Source organism: Geotrypetes seraphini, chromosome 8 (assembly GCF_902459505.1).
Source record: "Geotrypetes seraphini chromosome 8, aGeoSer1.1, whole genome shotgun sequence".
Lineage (NCBI taxonomy): Eukaryota > Metazoa > Chordata > Amphibia > Gymnophiona > Dermophiidae > Geotrypetes > Geotrypetes seraphini.
In genome coordinates, this window is record NC_047091.1 from 56267271 (window position 1) to 56287569 (window position 20299).

The following is a 20299-nucleotide window of genomic DNA, read 5'->3' on the forward strand; positions in this document are numbered from 1 at the left end:
TAAATGAATTTGAGATGAGAATGCTGAACATTATTTTAAGAAGATTCACCCTCTCTGCCTGTTTAATTTGGGGAACTACATACTTAGATCTGGCTATGTGAAAAATGTCCTGCATTTAGTTGGTAAAAAGTATGCGTACATTTCATAATCTGCACAAATTTACACACTTGGAGCAAATTGTAAAATGGTGATGTCCATTTAGCAGAATGCCAAGAGGGTCAACCTTCTCAGTGGGAGATTTAGGGCCCACCCTACTCCACTCATTGTTCCGCCCATTGCTCCTCTGGCCTGCCTATTGTTCTACCTCAGGCACAGCCGATTGGCGGCCAAAGGCAAAAAGAGTGGCCCTCCCCATCCAACAGCAGCAGGAAACACTTCATAAAATGTCATTTCCTGTTGTCACAGGATTAGCAGTAGCAGAAGATGATGTCTTATGATGCATTTCCTGCTGCCGCTAGTCATGGAGGGCTCTCAACAGGAGATTGAGGCTGACCTACGGGAGTATGGGAGAAGACTTGCAAAAGCGGAAAACTCCCACTGATAACAGGAAACTTGGCAGGTCTAATTAAGGTGCCCTAGTATCACAAAGTGAGACTCTATTCAATAATAGCATTTGGACACCCAAACTCCATTATAGGATATTAGCCTAACCCGCTCCTTAACTTCTATTCTTGAAACCGCATCTATTGAAACTCTGATCCACTCATTAGTCATCTCTCATCTTGACTATTGCAACTCCTTATATAATGGGATTATTCAAAAGGAGTCACGTCGTCTGTAACTTATCCAAAACACAGCGATCAAATTCATACACAAAGCAGGAAAATATGACCATGTCACTCCCCTTCTACGAGATGCACACTGGTTACCCATCTCACATCACTACATATAAAATTGTATTGCTTGTTTTTAAAATTAAACATACACGTACACCAGCCTTTCTCGATAAACTTATCATTCCTTACTCCTCCCCATGGACCCTTAAATCAGCAGACCAGAACTTATTGACTGGCCCCCCCAATCAAGTAACTTTACTACACCAGATATACAAACTTTTCCATTACAGCCCCAACTCTATGGAATGCCATGCCATCTCACCTTCACCAAGAAAATTCTCTCAATAAATTCAAAACTAAACTAAAAACTTTCTTATTCCAAGACGCATTTCATAGCGTTTGACAATACCCCTTTACAACTGCAAATCAGCCCACAAAAAGAACAGCTTCTATGAAGCGACACCCTCTCTTGGTATACTTTTCCCTTCCCTCATACCTTCATTTACTTTTATTTTTTACGATCTCTATAATAAAACCCTAAGCCGCGCATGCGCACTTCTACTTGCGTGTTCCGTATGTCCGTGGCGGGAGAGGAAACCGGCAGTAGAAGGCCGCGAAGCAGCGTGTTTAAAGTGCTCCTGCGGCCCTCTTTGCATTCCAGTGGCAGCAACTGAGTGGTGGAGAGCAGCCCCGCTCCGCCCGTTAACCCTCCACAAACCTCCCGGCTCCAGCAGCGTAGGCAGCACTTTAAACATGCTGCTTCGCTCCCTTCTACTGCCGATTTCCTCTGCCGCCTCTCTGATGACATCATCGGAGACAGACGCGGGAGAGGAAATCGGCAGTAGAAGGCCGCGAAGCAGCGTGTTTAAAATGCTGCCTACGTGCTGGAGCCGGGAGGTTTGTCGGTGGTGGGAGGGTCGGATGGGAGGGCCAGGAGCAGGCCAGATCAAGCAGGCCAACGCAGTAAAAGAAGGGGGAGGGGCCGAACGGAGCAGGCCAGATCGCGGTAAGAGAAGGGAAAGGGGGGTGGTGGAAAATGCTGCTACTGCTACACAGGGACCTGGAGGGGAAGGGAAATACCGATACTGCTTCTGCACAGGAAAGGGGGGGGGATAGGAGGAAAATGCTGTTGCTGCTGGATAGGGAAGTGGGATGGAAATACTGCTGCACAGGGAAATAGGAAAAAATGACAGACAGACAGCGGGAGGGAGGGAGACAGAAAGAAAGAAAGACACAGGGGCAGGGAAAGGGACAGAAAGACAGACAGAGAAAGGGGGCCAGGGAGAGAGAGAGAGTCAGTGGGAGGGAGACAGACATATATTCTAGCACCGTTAATGTAACAGGCTTAATGACTAGATAAAACTCTATGCGGCGCATGCGCACTCCTACCTGCGTGTTCCATATGTCCGTGGCCAGAAGGTGTGCGCATGCGCGCCTACAACTGCCCCACACTCGCGAAGGGAGAAGATACAGAAACAAAGAAAGACTGACAGACAGCCAGGGAGAGAGACAGTAAGACAGGGGGCCAGGGAAGAGACAGAGACACACAGGGGGACAGAGACAGAAAGAAAGCTAATTGAAAAATGGATTAGATCAATAAAATGGTATTTTCTTATTTCTCATTATTTGTTTAATTTTTATTTGTTAATTTGTAAAGTGGTGATTGTTATGTATCAGTTTTTTTCAAATTTATATCTACTGTCTTTATATTTTGCACAGTATTAGGGGACACGTGTCACTATTTTTGTGGTGTTGTGGTTTTGCATTGTATGCAGAGTCTGGTTTCTTGGCAGTTTAGTTTAACTTTTGTCTACATATTTCTATTTTTAGTTTGTGATTATTCCATATTGGACGAGGGTGTATCTCTGTTCTGTGTGTATGAAAAGGACATAGTTTTCAGTTGGCATTGACTGCAGGATCAATTGACTGTGCGGGATCTGGCTTGTTTAGTTTTACAATGTATGTGTTGGTGTTCTAGTGCTCACTGCAGTGTTTAAGATGCTGCCTTTTCCTAGGTACATATCTTGTGCGATATGTGGATTGTTACTAAAAATCATATTTTTCATATAGATGGGGGGCAGGGTGTCAAAAAATGATAATAATAATAATAACTTTATTCTTCTGTACCGCCACAATCTTGCGACTTCTAAGCGGTTTACAATCAAGAGTGCTGGACATTCAGCGAAATACAATAAGTAGATATTCAGAGGAAATACAGAGATCAGAGACCTCAGGAGGCAATAGTATAGAAATACAATTTGCTGAGCGAAAATGTAATATGTACATTTTAGTAGGTAATGTCCGACAGGACCTGTTGGGGATAAATAGCAACGTAAAGTTACGATAAGATGAAGATAACAGATTATATTTATAACAGTGCTGTAAATTCAGGTGGAACAGGGAGGGGGGAGGGAGAGGGAGAGCGGGTCAATTGTTTAGGTATTTCTGGAACAGGTATGTTTTTAGGCGTTTCCTGAATTCCCCGTATATAGTGGGCGAAAGCAGTTGGTCTAGGTCTTTGCCCCATAGGACTGCTTGGTGAGAGAGAAGGTGTTCGTGGTGTTTTTTTCATTTTGCAGCCTCTAACTGGAGGGGAAATGAGTTTTGGGTGTGTGTTTCTCTTGAGTTTGTTATTAGAAAATGCGAAAAGGTCCGTTATGTACTTGGGGGTCAGGCCGTATAGTACTTTGAAGCAGAGGCAGGCAAATGATGGGTCCCAGGTGTCACATATGCTAGGTACGCCACTGCTAATCGGTTAAATGCTGATGAAAATGACCAGATAATCCCAGACAATTTAACCAGCCTGGAGCCATTTATGGCCAGCTAAATCACTTTTAATATCTATTTGTAAATTGCACACATAAGGGGTATCTAAATGTGGATGTCCAGGGATAGAATTGCCCCCCACAGGGATAATTTTGTAAAGTCATTTCACTTATATGTAGCCACATATTCTTGTAAATGCCATGTTCAAAAATACCAATTGAGTAAAAGTAAATGATTTGACATTATAGAACATACTTTGCTAATAGGCATATACAAGGGCAGAGTTTGGGAGAGCACAGGTAGAGTTTACAAGTATTCATGCAGATTATGAATTATGTTAATTCTTGCACTTGACTTATGTAACCTAGGTGCAGACTTGTACACATGTGGAAAAGTAGGTGTTAGTATCTGTATCAGCAAGGTAGGTGATAATTTCTTTAGCAGATGCTCATATTTATACCAGGGTAAATAAAAAGTAAAGCCAAAATATATTTAATGGCTTTAATTGAGCAATTGAACATATCACTTTTCCACACATTTGTTGTATCGTTCAACTAGCTTCTGCATTCCTGCAGAGAAGTTTTTCTACTGCTCCTGAAGCCAAGTGAACACCGCTTCCTTTATTTCATCATGCCTTTGTCTTTTGCTCCCTGGGTCGCAGTAATGCACCCATGACTCATTGCTGGTAGCAATTCTCTCCAGAACACTCGGATCTTCTTCATGCCATCTCATTTCCACTCCCTCTGTCCAAAAACAAGCTCATTGTTCTATGATGGTGCAATCTTGCAATGGAGCGTCCATGTTTCTGACCTTATGGCTGCCACACAACTATTGCACTGTGCGTGGATGAACTATCCAACAGGCAATGTACGAGTACATATGTTGCATTTTACTAGCTCTGATTATCATATAGTTTAAAAATTGCCTTTAATTTTTGATTTGGCCTCATATAAAGACGCATAGGGAAGAGGAAGAGATTTTGGGTTTAGCTCGTGCTTTTTTTTCAACTGTAGCTCAAGGCGAGTTACATCCAGGTACAGTAGGTAGCATTTTCTAAGCTTCCACCTAAAAGCAAAGGAGACTTCAATGACTTGCCCAAGAAGCCAAAGTGGAATTTAGCCTCTGGCTTTCCATGGTCCTCAACTCTCTGCACTAATCATTAGGTCACTGCTTTGGGGCAAATGGAATTACAGGGGAAAAACTATTCAATGTTCCCTCTAAGCTGCGTGGCTGCATATTGCTTTTGAAGACCCTGGGCAGTGATTTAGGACTGCCGCACAGCAGGAGCAGCACTTCACTCCCCCCCCACCTCCCTCCCATCACCATCCTGGCCACTTCTTCTGCTTCTCCACACAAACAGCAGCAGCAGCAAATTGGGCTACTTCATGCTTCCGTTGGCCAGACTCGCAGCCTCAGCATGATCAGCTGCTGGCGCTACCTCGGAACCAGAAGAGGACACTGGAGGGGTATGACCGGCAGCTGTGCGGACTGAGACTATGACTGTGGCTCCACAGGAGAGTGAGGAAGGATGTTTTGCCACTGCTGCTGCTCATTTAGAGAAGCTGCAGCTGTGATGGCCATGGGAGTTAGGAGGGGAACTGCTGCTCTTGGTGCATGACACAAGAAGCAGCAGCCACCAGAGTGTCAGGTGGGGAAGAGACAGGATGGAGATATGATGAAAGGGGAGGAGGTGATAGAGACCCTGAATGGAAAGAGAGAGGGGACAGATGCTTTATAGAAGGGGATGGGGGAGACAGATTACAGATACTGCATGGAAGAGGGGAAAGAGGGCAGATGGTGTCGGAAAGAGACAAAGGTGGGAGATGATGGAAGGGGATAGTGAAAGGGGAGATGCTGAATGGAAGTGGGAGGGGGAGGCAAGAGATGGTCAACACTGGATGGAAGGGGAGACAGACAGGAGGAAGATATGGGTAGAAAGGGAGAGAAAAGGGGGAAAAGCTGTATAGATAGAGGGAGATAGATCTGGATGGAAGAAGGGAGAGACAGGAGGGAGATGGATGAAAGAGGGAGGAGGTGGAAGAGAGTAAAACACTGGAAGGAAAGAGAGAGGGGGCTGATGCTGTATAGAAGAGGGAAACACTAGGAGAAACTGATGAAAAGGGAAAGAGGGGGCTGATGCTTTATGGAAGGGAATGAGGAAGACAGAGGGCAGATACTGGATGGAAGGGGGGAAAGAGGGAAGATGATGTGGGGAAGAGACTCAGATGGGAGATGATGGAAAGGGGAAGTGAAAGGGGAGATGCTAGATGGAAAGGACAGAGAGAACATAAGAACATAAGAAGTTGCCTCTGCTGGTTCAGACCAGGGTCCATCGCGCCCAGCAGTCCACTCCCACGGCGGCCCATCAGGTTCATGACCTGTAAGTGATCCTTTGTCTAAAACTCTTTAATCCTCATTTTTCTTCTATCTATACCCTTTCATGGTCCTATCTCTACCTCTATCTATATCCCTCAATCCCCGTATCCTTCAGGAACTTGTCCAATCCCTCTTTGAATCCCCTTAATGTACTCTGTCCTATCACATCCTCCGGAAGCGCATTCCAGGTGTCCACCACCCTCTGAGTGAAGAAAAATTTCCTAGCATTGGTTCTAAACCTGTCCCCTTTCAGTTTCTCCGAGTACCCCCTTGTTCTTGTAGTTCCCAATAGGCTGAAGAAACTTGTCCCTTTCCACCTTCTCTATGCCCTTTATGATCTTGTAAGTCTCTATCATGTCTCCTCTGAGTCTTCGCTTCTCCAGGGTGAAGAGCCCCAGCCTTTCTAGCCTCTCTGCGTATGAAAGGTTTTCCATACCTTTTATCATTCTTGTCGCTCTTCTCTGAACCCTCTCAAGTATCTCCATGTCCTTCTTCAGGTACGGTGACCAATATTGGACACAGTACTCCAGATGTGGTCGTACCATCGCGCGGTACAGCGGCATGATGACTTCCTTCGTTCTGGTTGTAATACCCTTCTTAATAATACCCAACATTCTGTTTGCCTTCTTCGAGGCTGCTGTGCATTGTGCCGTTGACTTCATTGTTGTATCACCAGTATACCCAAGTCTCTTTCAAGGTTACTTCCCTCTAGTACTAATACCCCCATTTGGTAGCTGAACATCGGATTCTTTTTCCCTATATGCATGACCTTGCATTTCCCAACATTGAAGTTCATCTGTCATTTATTCGCCCAGTCCTCCAGTTTGTTCAGGAGATACTGTATGGAAATGGGGGAGAGACAAGATAAGTTGCCAATACTGGATGATTGACAGACAAGAGGAAGATATGGATGGAAGGAGGGGGCAGATGTTATATAGAAGTGGGGAAGACAGATTCTGGATAGAACAGGGGAAAGAGAGGGCAGATGTTGGCTGGGGGGAGGGGAGAGAGAGAGAGAGGAAAGAGATGATGGTAGGAGAAAGCGAAAATGAAAATGCTGGAAACCAGAGACTGCTGCCAACACAATTGAAAAAAAGTAAATATCCAGTCAACAAAGGTAGAAAAATGAATTTTATTTTTAGTTTGAGATATTGTTTATTAACATAGCTACTACACTACTTGAAGTAAAAATATGTAGAAAATGGAATTAGGTGTTATTTTTTTACTGGATTAATCTTAATTCTTTTTTGACTAATTTTAGAGACCAAACATCATTCCTTAGTTCAGGACAGGATACCATAATAGCAGTATACTGTCTTGAACTGAGGAAAGAGGTTTTGGCCTCTTAAAGCTAACTAAAAAATACATTTAGTCCAATAAAAAGCTATAATTTTCCATTTTTGTGTTTCATTTGTATTTGTTAATTCGAATGTAGTAGTTGGAATATGTCAGTCTTTCTCTGATCTTGCACTGTGTAAAGAGTCTAACTTCTTGGGAGTTTAGTTTAATTTTTATTTCTATTTTTATATTGTGGTTATTTATTCTAAACTGGGTGAAGATCTGTGTTTTGCATGTTTGAAAGAGACATATTTTTCTGTTTGCATCGATTGCATGATTGATCTATTTTAATAGAAACATAGAACCATATAAATATGATGGCAGATAAAGGCCAAATGGCCCATCCACTCTGTCCATTCATATCTATCTCATCCTCCCCCTAAGAGATCCCACATGCCTATCCCATGCTTTCTTGAATTCAAATACAATAGAAATGTTAGAAAATGATGGCATATAAAGGCCATTTTGGTGACTTGTTATTAAATTGCCCTCAGTATGGTTGCCAGATTTCCTAAACAAAAATGATACCTGGCCCTGCCCTGTTCTGTCCAGCCCTGCCCCCAACCCTACCTCACTCCGCCCTCAGTCCTGCTCCCACACAAACCTCATGTCTCCTTCCCCAAGCTTGAGGCCACATTTAGAGGGCCTCCACACATGCGTGGATGTCAACACAATGATATAACACACATGCACACATGCATGTGATGTCATCTCGTCAATGTACAAACATGCACAAATGTCCTCTAGATGTGGCCCCAAGCTTGGGACCTTCCAAAACCTGGACAGACTGCTGGGTTTTGGAAATCCCTTCGGGCACCTGGATAGTCCTCTAAAAATAGGCCATGTCTGGGTTTTCACAGACATCTGTAACCCTACTTCAGAGAAAAGAGACATTTTCTTGGATGTTGTTTAATTTGGAGGAGTAAATTATTCTTGTGTAATTTAACTTTCAGTTATACCTACGTAGTTTCTCATCTTTAAGCTCATTGACACCAATGCAGGAATTAAGCAAGTAGGTATTTTTGTACTTAAGGTCATGTGCCTAAACATAGAAAAATGAAGGCAAATAAAGACCATCTCCCTTATATTCAGTGGGACTTAGCTTGCCAAGAATGGCTTCTGGCCAGCTAAGTCCCATTTGGACAATTATCTGCAGATATTCAATGTGAAATAGCCATCTATCTCTCACTAAATATCTGGCTCGCCGGCAAGCCCAGTAACCATAGCTGGTCATTGTCTATTTCCATCAGTTGGCCAGTTAAGGCATATGGCCAGATAGACCAGTCTTAAAATCAAGGTCTATCTTTGGCTGTTTAGCCTTGGCCGGTCAGCAGATGAAAATGGTGGTGAACTTTGCCCTGGATATTCAATGCTGGTGGTAGACCCAGCATTGAATATCTGGGATCACCACCAACCGCAGGAGGTAACTGGGCTGCATCCTGCGGTCTCAATATTGGGCCCATATGACCTATCTAGTTTGCCCATCCAAGCCATCTATTGCCTGCATAGTTGCTCTTTGCAATTTTGCTGCAAATATTCAGGAACAAAAGCAGTGGTGTATTATACAGTTTAGTGAAAATTGCCATGAACATGTGTAAGGCCACCAGTCCATTTTCCAGAAGAACATAAGAATTTCCATATTGGGACAGACCGAAGGTCCATCAATGGCCAACGCAGGTCCCAAGTACCTAGCAAAAACCCAAATAGTAGCAACATTCCAGAGCTGAGATTGTGATGTCATAATGCCTCATTTCACCAATACCTAACAGCCATCCTCATCAGTGATGTCACAATGGCATGATTGTCCTATACTTGGCTCACATAAAAACATAAGAGCTGCCATACCGGGACAGACCAAAGGTCCATCAAGCCCAGAATCCTGTTTCCAACAGTGGCCAACCCTGGTCCCAAGTATCTAGCTATATCCCAAGTAGTAAAACAGATTTTATGCTGCTTATCCTAGGAATAAGCAGTGGATTTCTCTTTTAGGAAATTATCCAAGCCTTTTTTAAACCCCACTAAGCTAACTGATTTCACCACATTCTGCAGCAATGAAATCCAGAGTTTGATTATGCATTGTGTGAAGTAATATTTTCTCCGGTTTGTTTTAAATCTACTGCTTAGTAGCTTCATGGCATGCCTGATCTAGTCCTGGTTATACTCCATGATTGGATTTATCTAATCTAATCTAATCTTTGGTTTTAGAATTCCAAATTCAAGTGGCATAAAATAAGTCTTGATTAAAAATATGTGGTGATACCTGAGGAGGACAAATAAAATTGTTTAAGTAGCTATAAAACAGAAAGAAATATTCCCACATCAAGTGGGGGCAGAACAACATAGCAATACCTGAAGAAAATGGCATAAAGGCATCGGTCCTTTTAAAGCAGCCATTGGCATCCAAAAAGTGGTTGGGATCAAAAGATTCTGGGTTCTGATACTGTTTTGGGTCATATAGGACTGAGCTCAGCATGATATAAACTGTGGTACCCTGGAAGACAAAGTGCAGATACTATAAAATCAGGAGTAAGGCATCATTAACAGAATCTAGAGCAGAGGTAGGCAACTTCGGTCCTTGAGGGCTGCAACCCAGTCAGATTTTCAGGATTTCCCCCCAATGAATATGCATGAGATCTATTTGTATGCACTGCCTCCATTGTATATACATTGATCACATGCATAATTCATTGGGGAAATCCTGAAAACCTGACTGGATTGCAGTCCTTGAAGACTGAGATTGCCCACCTGGTGATCTAGAATGAAAGATAAATGCAGGCCTTATAACATTGTAGGAGTAAGTAGGAGGGGCCATATTAAGCTCTATTGGATGGAATGCTGAAAAACAGATGGTGATGCTTCAAACAGGTGAAGGATAGCATTTAATATATATTTCATGAAAATGTTTTGAGTTCTGATGATAAGACTGAAATAATCTGTCGCTGGATCTATCTGAAGCATCTCTCATTGGAGCATTTGTGCATAATGGTGTGGGTCTAACACAGCATATCGTAAACTGTGTGCTCTGGCACATTAATATGCCATGGCGAGATTCTGGGTGTGCAACGAGATGCTGGCAAGGAGGAGAGACGCCAGCTGACTTTCATAGGGAGAGGCATGTCCTGAAGGCAGTCAGCCAGCTCCAGCACCTCTTCTCCTCCAGCAACCACTTACCGGCATAGTAATAGAAGGCACAGGGCCCCGTCTAGAGGACCTCCGCATATGCACGGACATCAACCTGATGTCATGCATGCACATGACATCATCGCATTGACATCCACGCATTTCCAGATGCCTTCCAGCAGGGGTGTTGAGTTTAGTGTGCCACGACTTTAAAAAGGTGGCGGGACACTAGTCTAACATACACTGCTAAGTTAGTAAGTAAGGTTTGCAATCGTGAGGAATTGATGTGTTTTGATTGTCTCTGGTCATGACTTGGCTGTGTTCCATCATTGTTAGCAATCACAGTTTATGTATGTTGTGTTCTGGCGATATTGAGTGCTATTTGGTAGGCAAGAAATGGCTTCTCTACGGCCAAGTAGCATATAGCTGGCTATCCACTGATATTCAGCAGGAGATAGCCAGGTATCTTCTGCTGAATATCCAGGTTGGCTGATAGCCAGGTGACTAGCTATGTAGTGGGACTTGGCCAGTCACCGCCAATATTCGGCAACTACCTTGTTATGCCACATGACCAGACAGACTAGCCTAAAAAGCAGATCTATCTTTGGCCACTAGGCCTTAGCTGGTCAGTCGTTTAATATCAGTTTGGCCGGCTAAGTCTGCAGCAGCGAATTTTACTCCTGAAGTTCAGTGTGCCTTTGGCCGGATATATAACATATAGCATAAGACTTTATTTTTGTTCTGCAAAACCTTCCAGTTCTATGCGAATGGCACAAACTGCACAAACACAGTGAGCTACAAACTCGTAATCAATATAACAAAACATTTCAACCACCCATCATTACTTCCCAATAAATTTTTGAAACAAGTCTTCAGTAACTTTCTAAAATAAAAACACAAAACAGAGGTACATATTAATGGGCAAAACTCAGATTCCCAGCTAGAGGCATGATAAGAAAGTAATCGCCCATGATGTGTCTTGCAAACACAACCTTTGGGCGAGGGAAATGTCAAAAAGACCAAATTATGGAGTAAAAAAAATGAATAAAATAATCCATTAGATAATTCGATAGCAAACCATACAACACTTTGTAGCAAAAACAACTGAATTTAAAAATAACCTGCGCTTCCACTTGGAGCCAGTGTAATTTACAAAGGTAAGGCGTTACATGTTCAGTTCTGCCCAAACTAAAAATTAAGCGAGCAGCTGTGTTGTGAATCAAAGTGGGCCTTTTAAAATGCTTCTTAAAACCTGCTAGATAGACTGTAGTACAATAGTCAAGTGTGGACGGTACCAAATACTGCACCAAAAGTTGAAAAGCTGATCTTTCAAAACAAGTCCGAATGGAATGTAAGTGCCATAGAGTATAAAAGCATTTATGAACCACAGCATTCACAAGATTTTGCGTTGTTGGATTTCAATCTAAAAATACCCTCAAAAGTTACAACACAGTCCTAGCATTGAATATCTAGAATCACCGCTGATAATGGGAGGTAGCTGGGCTGCCTCTCATTAGGGTTACCTGACGTCCGGATTTCCCCAGACATGTCCTCCTTTTTGAGGACTTTGTCTGGGTTTTGAAAAGCATCCTCGAAATCGTGTCGGGCAGGAGGACATCTGCGCATGGGTTGAGAATGGGTGGAACTGGGCAAGCCTGGGGGTAGGTCTAGGGGTTCAAATTTTACTAAAGTAAAATCTGGTAACCCTACCTTTCATGGTCTGAATATCAGCAGTGGCATAGTAAGGGGGGGCAGACCGTTCCAGGCACTGTCTTGATGGGGGTGCTGACACCTTTCCACCCCCCCCCATGAAATGCTCACACTCTCACTTTCCTGCCCCCATTCCTCTTTAAAATCTTTGCCAGCACGAACAACTACTCTAGTCTGCTGTTCATGCCGGCTTGGCTCCTTCTGAAATCACTTCTGGGTCACGGAGCCAGGAAGTGACATCAGAGGGAAAGCCAATGCCATTCTCCATGGACAAGCAGGATAACAACATCCACACATGTGTGTGACGTCACAGCTGACGTTGCCTAGCGGCCCTTGTCAAAGAGCTCAGAATGAACTTAAAGTTCTGAGCTCATGCAGTAGTTCTCTACCCATCTGTAGTCAATAGTAACAGAACACTCAGTATACCTTCAGTTATTTTTTAACCACCACAGCGATCAGTTAGCCAAACCGTGCCCTTGTCACATTTGTTATTTTATTTAGCTAGTAAGTTATTTATTCTAGTTAGCATCAACCTAAAACAATGGAAAAAAGCCTGGATTTAAGTCTTGCACAACTTGTTCAGCAAGAATGTCCATTACAGACCCACACCAAAATGCCTTGGATCACAGCACGATTCAGACTCCTGTCTGCAATGTGCTGCTTTAACTAAGAGAGCACGCAAGGCAAGGAAAAACAAGTGGAAACTTCTCCTACAAGATCCTGTTTCTACTCTGCCGAGTACTTCTGAGCCTCTCTCTGCACCAAAATGCTCTCAGACTAATTATACAGTAGCCGTTCGTCAACTGTCACCTCCACCACTTTCCTGACATTATACAAATGAAGGTGAGATTAAAAATGATTCTCACTGTTGTCCGGGCTCGGTTTCACGACCCATACGGACACCATCTGAGGACTCCGAACATAGACGCCGGCCAGGAACAGACGCCTGCAATTACCGTCGCCGGCACCAGCATCATTTGGAGCAGCACTCCCAACATTCAAGGGAGGAGTCAAGGCGGCATGCAAGAACAGCATAGACGTCATTCGAAGGAGGAGCCTCGACATCATCAGAAGGAGGGCCATCGGCGTCATGGACACCGTTACCATTCCTATTCACCACAGGCTCATCCTAGATGTCAGTCATCCAGAGGTCATCGACGTCATCAGGATTCCCATTCATCAGAGGATGAACAGAAACATCAATCGACAGAAGATCACTGACATCATCAAGGGGATGAACCTTACAAACATCACCGAAGAAAATCTCACTGTTTTTCTACTATAGACAGCCACAGTTTTGCTACTCTGCACTCTGATTCTGCTTCAAGCACAAAGAATATCTCTTCACCACCTAAAATAAAGTGTACCCGTAAAAGGAAACACTTATCTACATCTCCTCAACACTTTGCATTATCTCCACCAGATCTGTCAGGTCATAACAATGTACAGTCAGACCCTTTAGTATCTACTCCTGTACAGCCTAATTCTAGAATCTTAACAAAAATGTTGTCACCACCCCAGCCTCATCCAGTTTTTACTGAATTATGGAGGCAGTTTTTAGAAACTCATTATGGCATGCAATCTGATGACTTAAATTCGCAAAATATTGCTACTAAATTATCTAATCCTGAAGTAATTCAGGAAACTAATGTACCCATAATTCCTCCTCAAATAGTATCTCTGCAGCAAGTCACAACTTCAACTTCAAATTCTCCTCCTCAAACTTCTTCTGACTAAATACTCACTCCAAATACATTATCTGATCCTTCTCCATCTATACCAGAGAACCAGGATCCACCGGAAGATACTTCATATCCCACATTTTTACAGAAAGTGGCAAAACAATTATCCTTGTCTATTTCAGACAGACCAGATCCTAGAAATAAATACCTTAAAGCATTGAAGTATTTAGAAGTGCCCAAAGTACTTATTGCTTTACCAATTCATGAACATCTTCTAGAACAGGGGTGTCAAAGTCCCTCCTCGAGGGCTGCAATCCAGTCGGGTTTTCAGGATTTCCCCAATGAATATGCATGAGATCTATTTGCATGCACTGCTTTCATTGTATACTAATAAATCTCATGCATATTCATTGGGGAAATCCTGAAAACCCGACTGGATTGCGGCCCTCGAGGAGGGACTTTGACACCCCTGTTCTAGAAAATCAAACAACTATCTGGCGTGAACCTCTCACCTCACAAGCCACAGGGAAAGGTATAGATACCAAATATAAAGTACAATCTGCATTGGGACACAATAAACTTCGGTTGTCCCACCAACATTCAGTGATCGTAGAATCAGCACTTAAGCGTGCTAAAGTTACCCGAGGAGTAAATAATGCTCCACCTGGCAAAGATCACAAATTATTGGATCTTGTCTCAAAAAAAAATATTTCAGAATTCAATGTTAGTATGCCGCATAGCGAATCACCAATTCCATATTACTCAATATTTATTTGAGTTATTTAGAACAATCAACTATATTATCAGATATTCAAGAATGCATTAAATACTTGCTACAAACTTCTTCAGATACGTATGATACCGCTTCAAGAGCAGCAGCTATAGCTATTGCAGGAAGAAGTATGGGTTGGCTCCGCTCATCGGGTATCAGGGAAGATACCCATGACAAGCTGGCCAATGCTCCTTGCGTAAGTGATGAACTTTTTGGGGAAAATGTTGAAGTTATATTTTCCAAGTTAAAGGACAGACTTTAACTCAAGGAAATATAGAGCAACAATTGTTTTCCCAAAGAAAATCTTACAATGCTAAAAGACCTTTTAGAAAATATAATCCACGCTATAATTATAATACATACAACAGGTACAGATATAACAACCAACCATATCAACAGTATAACAGACAAAGACCAAGAGAGAGAAAAACATTGAAGCAGACTACAACTTCCCAGCAGAAGCCTGCACCAAATTTTTGATAATAACCTAAATTCGATCCAAAAAGTTGCAGTAGGAGGTCGTTTGACCCTTTTTTATTCTCAATGGGCAAAAATAATGACAGATCAGTGAGTATTATCAATAATACAGAAAGGTTATCGCCTTCGTATGACGTCAATCCCAAGGTTTCGCAAACTTCAAATCTTTCAGATGCCTCACCATCAACTTCTCATTTTGAAACAGGAGATTTCAAACCTTCTAAAGGAAAATTGCATAGAGTCTGTACCTTTAACCAGCCAACATCACATATTCTATTCCCGGTATTTTTTAATACCAAAGAAAAAAGGAGGCCTCAGACCAATCCTAGACCTCAGAGGACTAAATCTTCATATTCTCAAAGAGAAATTCCACATGAATACCCTTGCTACTATTCTTCCCCAACTGCGCAAAAATGATTGGATGGTCTTTCTAGATCTCAAGGATGCCTATGCCCACATTCCAATCTGCCCTACTTTTCGCCAGTTTCTTTGCTTCAAATGTGGCAACAAACATTTCCAGTACAAAGTAGTACCCTTTGGCCTGCCTTCAGCACCACGAGTCTACACAAAATGTATGGCTGTGATTGCAGCCCATCTCAGACAAGAGGTAAATATTTCCTTACCTAGACGATTGGCTTATTGTGGCTCCATCCCCTCAGGCAGTACAACTAGCCCTATCGAAAATGATTTGTCTTATGAACACCTTAGGTCTTCTCATCAATTACAGCAAATCTATCCTTCAATCCTTGGAGTACATAGGAGAATTCCTTTACACTCCCTCCGCATCTGCTTATCTGCCAATTTCACGCCAGATCACAGTAATACAACTAGCCCAAAAATTGTGCTCCAAACAATCAGCAACAGCAAAAATTTTCCTACAAGTCAGGCAGTGTCAGTATATACAGTCCCATTTGCACGTCTAAACATGTAACGACTTAAGTGGGACCTAAAATCCAAATGGAACCAATTCAAACAACATCTTTCAGTCATAATTCCTGTGACAGACGAGACCAGGAATGCTCTGCAATGGTGGCAAACATCCAAAAACCTTATAACAGGCAAATAATTTCATCCTCTGAAACCACAAGTAACAATTACTAAAGATGCTTCAAACAAAGGTTGGGGAGCCCATATTACCCATTTCAAAACTCAGGGTTTCTGGTCTCTAAAAGAGTCCTATTATCACATCAATCGTCTGGAGATACGAGCAGTATATTATGCTTTGAAGGTATTCCTCCCTCAGTTAGCAAACAAGGTAGTACAAGTTCAAATGGACAATCAAGTCATGATGTACTACGTAAACAAACAAGGAGGCACAGGTTCCATACACCTTTGTCAGGAAGCAATGAAAATCTGGCAATTAGCATTGTCAAACAACATTTTTCTACATACAATATACCTTCCTGGAGTAGACAGTCATTTAGCAGATGCCCTCAGTCGACATCTTCTTCCACACAAGTGGACCCTGCATCCAACAGTGAATGTATTCATCATCCAAAAATTTGGAATTCCATGGATAGATCTGTTTGCATCCCCAGTCAACAAAAAATGCAAGCGATTTAGCTCAAAGATTCCGTCGCTCCACAGCATAGCCAACGATGCCTTTGCTCTGATGTGGTCAAAGGATCTTCTTTATGCGTACCCTCCACTTCCACTCATTCAAAAAGTCTTAATAAAAATTTTCAAGATCGATCCCTATGCATCTTGATAGCACCAAATTGGGCCCAACAGCCATGGTTTCCAACGCTCCGTCGACTTCAGATGTTACCGCCAATTTGGTTGCCCATCAGACCAGATCTCATATCACAGAACTCCGGGACAACTCTGCATTCAAACCTTTGTTCACAATCATTGATGGCATGGAAGCCGAACAGAGGCCTTATGCCAATTTGAACTTGGCACCAGATGTTGAACAAGTTCTTCTTGATTCAAGAAAACCGTCAACCAGAAAAACTTATATATAAAATGGCGTAGATTTGATTCATGGTGTTCAACAAAATCAGTCGATCCATTCACCTGTTCGGTCTCATTCCTTTTACAATACTCCTCCATATATCTAGGTCTGGTCTCTCGGTTCCATCGGTAAGAGAACATCTTTCTGCTATAGCAGCTTTTCATGATCGGATATTTGACATCCTATTTCACAAAACCCTCTGGTATCTCGATTTTTAACAGGCCTTATATTAAAACATCCACCAAATTTAATACTAACACCTCAATGGAGTCTAGATTTAGTATTTCAGACATTGATGCACCATCCATTTATGGATCTTGACTCTATGGACTTGAAATATCTTACTTGGAAAACACTTTTTCTAATAGCAAATACATCAGTAGAATAAGTGAAATACAAGCATTGGTACATTACCATCCATACATTCAATTTTTCACAAATTAAGTTATATTAAGAACACATCCAAAATTTTTACCTAAAGTGGTTTCAAGTTTCCACATTAACCAACCAATAGTACTTCCTACATTTTTTGCTGATGATGATACAACTCCTCATCCATTAGATTGTGGCAAAATTCTTCAAGTTTACATTTCGAGGACATCATCTCAAAATCGTCTTTCTCAACTGTTTTTGTCATGCAATCCTTCAAATTTTGGCAAACCAGTTCCCAAAAGAACTTTATCAAATTGGTTAGCAGATTGCATATCGTACTGTTACAAAAATCATCCAGTAAAGCCAAGGGTAACAGCTCATAAAATTAGAGCAAAATCTGTTACTATTTCTTTTTTAAAAAATGTACCGTTGCAAGATATATGCCAAGCGGCTACTTGGAGTAGCCCTTCTAAATTTGTTATGCATTATTGTTTAGATTAGTGGTCTCAAACTCGCGGCCCGGGGGCCACATGTGGCACGCCAGGTACTATTTTGAGGCCCTCGGTATGTTACCATTGTTCTGGAACGTTGCCTGCCTCACTGCTGTAACCTCACACAAGTGCTTTCCTGCATCTGTACGGTTCATAGTCTTAAGCGCACAAGACAAACGCATGCCGACAAACAAGCGCCGACAATTCAGCGCAAGACTTCAGCGTGCCACAGGAAAACCTTCTTTTAAAGGGCTCCGATGGGGTGTAGGTAGGGAACCCCCCACTTTACTTAACAGGGATCGCGCTGGCATTGGGGGGGGGGGAGTTTAGGGGGTTGTAACCCCACATTATACTGAAAACTTAACTTTTTCCCTATTTTGGGGGGAAAAAGTTAAGTTTTCAGTATAATATGGGGGGTTACACCCCCTACACTCCCCCAACACGGCAGCGCAATCCCTATTAAATAGAGTGGGGGGATTCCCCCCCTCCCCCCCCCCCGTCGGAGCCCTTTAAAAGAAGGTTTTCCTGTGGCACGCTGAAGTCTTGTGCTGAATTGTTGGCGCTCGTTTGACTCGTCACCATAAAACTCTATAGTTTATAAATCTTTCCTTAATTGCTTTTGATAATTTCAGCTATACATAGCTGAAAGCAGTGCAACATGCAGAAAGTGAAAAACTATAACGAATTTTACCTTGTGTAAAGTTGTCATTTCTTTAATAAGACATTAATTATTTTTTCTGCGGCCCTCCAAGTACTACAAATCCAAAATGCGGCCTTGCAAAGGGTTTGAGTTTGAGACCACTGGTTTAGATCAATCATATAATCAGGAATATTTACCTGTTACAGTTTCAAAATGTCAATCTTAATATAGGTTGTACAATATGTTACAATGTTATTCTTTTTGCATTGTTAAAATAAATATCTTTTTACTTTGCATTATCTATATACTTTGGAGTATTCTTATTAATTCAGTTTACCTCTTCCTCCAAAGTATCTGGTTTTAATATAACTCTCAGCTTGGGAATCTCCACATGTGTGGATGTTTTTATCCTGCTTGTCCATGGAGAAAGCAAATGTTGCACACCTGTAACAGATGTTCTCCATGGACAGCAGGATACAACAGCCACACAAACCCTCCCAACCCTACCCTTTCTGAATTTATGTTTATTACTAGTCTTTAAGCCCGTTACATTAACGGGTGCTAGAATATATGTATGTCTGTCTTTCTTTCTGTCTCACTCCCTGCCCTTGTGTCTTTCTTCTTTTATTTCTGTCTCCCTCCCTCCTATTATTTGTCTTTCTTTCTATTTATCTCTCTTTCTGCCCCCTATGCAGCATTTATCTCCCCTTGTCCACTTTCCTGTACAGTAGCCATATCAGCATTCCCTCCCCCTCCATTTCCTTGTGCATCAGCATTTCCCCCTCCCTACTTCCCTGTGCAACATTTTCCTCCCTCGGGCTAGAATATATGTGTGTGTGTCTGTCTTTATTTCTTTCTCTCTCTGTCTCCTTAGCCACTTTTTCCTGTCCATTCTCCCTTCTTTTTACCTCCCCTGTGTCCACGACCACCCCTTCACTGCTCCCTTTATCCAGCAGCAGCCCTTCTCCCTTTGTTTTACCTCCCCCCTGTCCATCAGTACCTCTTCCTTCTCCCCCTGTCCAACAATAGGCATCCCTTCCTTTTTCCCCCTGTCCATCATCACCTCTTCCTGCTCCCTCTGTCTAGCAGTAGGCCTCCCTTTATTTTTTTCCCCCTGTCCATCAGCATCTGTTCCTGTTCCCCCTGTCCAGCTGTAGGCCTCCCTTAATTTTTTTCCCCCTGTCCATCAGCACCTCTTCCTGCTCCCCCTGTCCAGCATTAGGCCTCCCTTCATTTTTCCCCCCTGTCCACCACCACCTCTTCATTGCTCCCCTTATCCAGCAGCAGCCCTTCTCCCTTTGTTTTACCTCCCCCCCTGTCCATCAGCACCTCTTCCTGCTCCCCCTGTCCAGCAGTAGGCCTCCCTTCATTTCCCCCCCTGTGCATTAGCAGGTCTCCCTTAATTTCCCCCCCTGTCCATCTGCACCTCTTCCTGCTCCCCCTGTCCAACAATAGGCCTCCCTTCCTTTTTCCCCCCCTGTCCATCATCATCTCTTCCTGCTCCCCCTGTGCAGAGTTTTTTAATTACTCGGATAGAGTCCTTGCGGCCCCCCCCCTCCCCTTCCCTTGTAAGTCGGCGATTCAAGAAGCCTGTGCAGCAGTCTTCACACGCTGCTTCACACGCTGCTTCTACTGCGCTTATTTGCTCTGCCGCGTCTCTGATGACATCATCAGAGACGCGGCAGAGCAAATCAGGGCAGTAGAAAGGCCTGAAGCAGCGTGTGAAGACTGCTGCACAGGCTTCTTGAATCGCCGGGTAGGTATTCGGGTCAGCAGCAAGGGAAGGGGGTGAGCGGCAAAGAACTCCTCTGGTCTGTTGCGGAGG

General features: G+C 42.9%; 1 protein-coding gene and 1 long non-coding RNA gene across 3 annotated transcripts in view; one reads left to right on the plus strand and one right to left on the minus strand.

Moving 5' to 3' along the window:
• Nucleotides 1-20299, plus strand: part of LOC117364687 — a 238090-nt gene that overhangs the window by 55966 nt on the left and 161825 nt on the right. The window lies entirely within an intron of this gene.
• The window catches only part of LOC117364683 (cytochrome P450 2C23-like), a 64979-nt gene that overhangs the window by 890 nt on the left and 43790 nt on the right, over nt 1-20299 (minus strand). The window contains exon 8 of the mRNA XM_033954156.1: nt 9606-9747. Within this exon, the coding sequence (XP_033810047.1) occupies nt 9606-9747 (142 nt within the window). The remainder of the gene's footprint in view (nt 1-9605; nt 9748-20299) is intronic.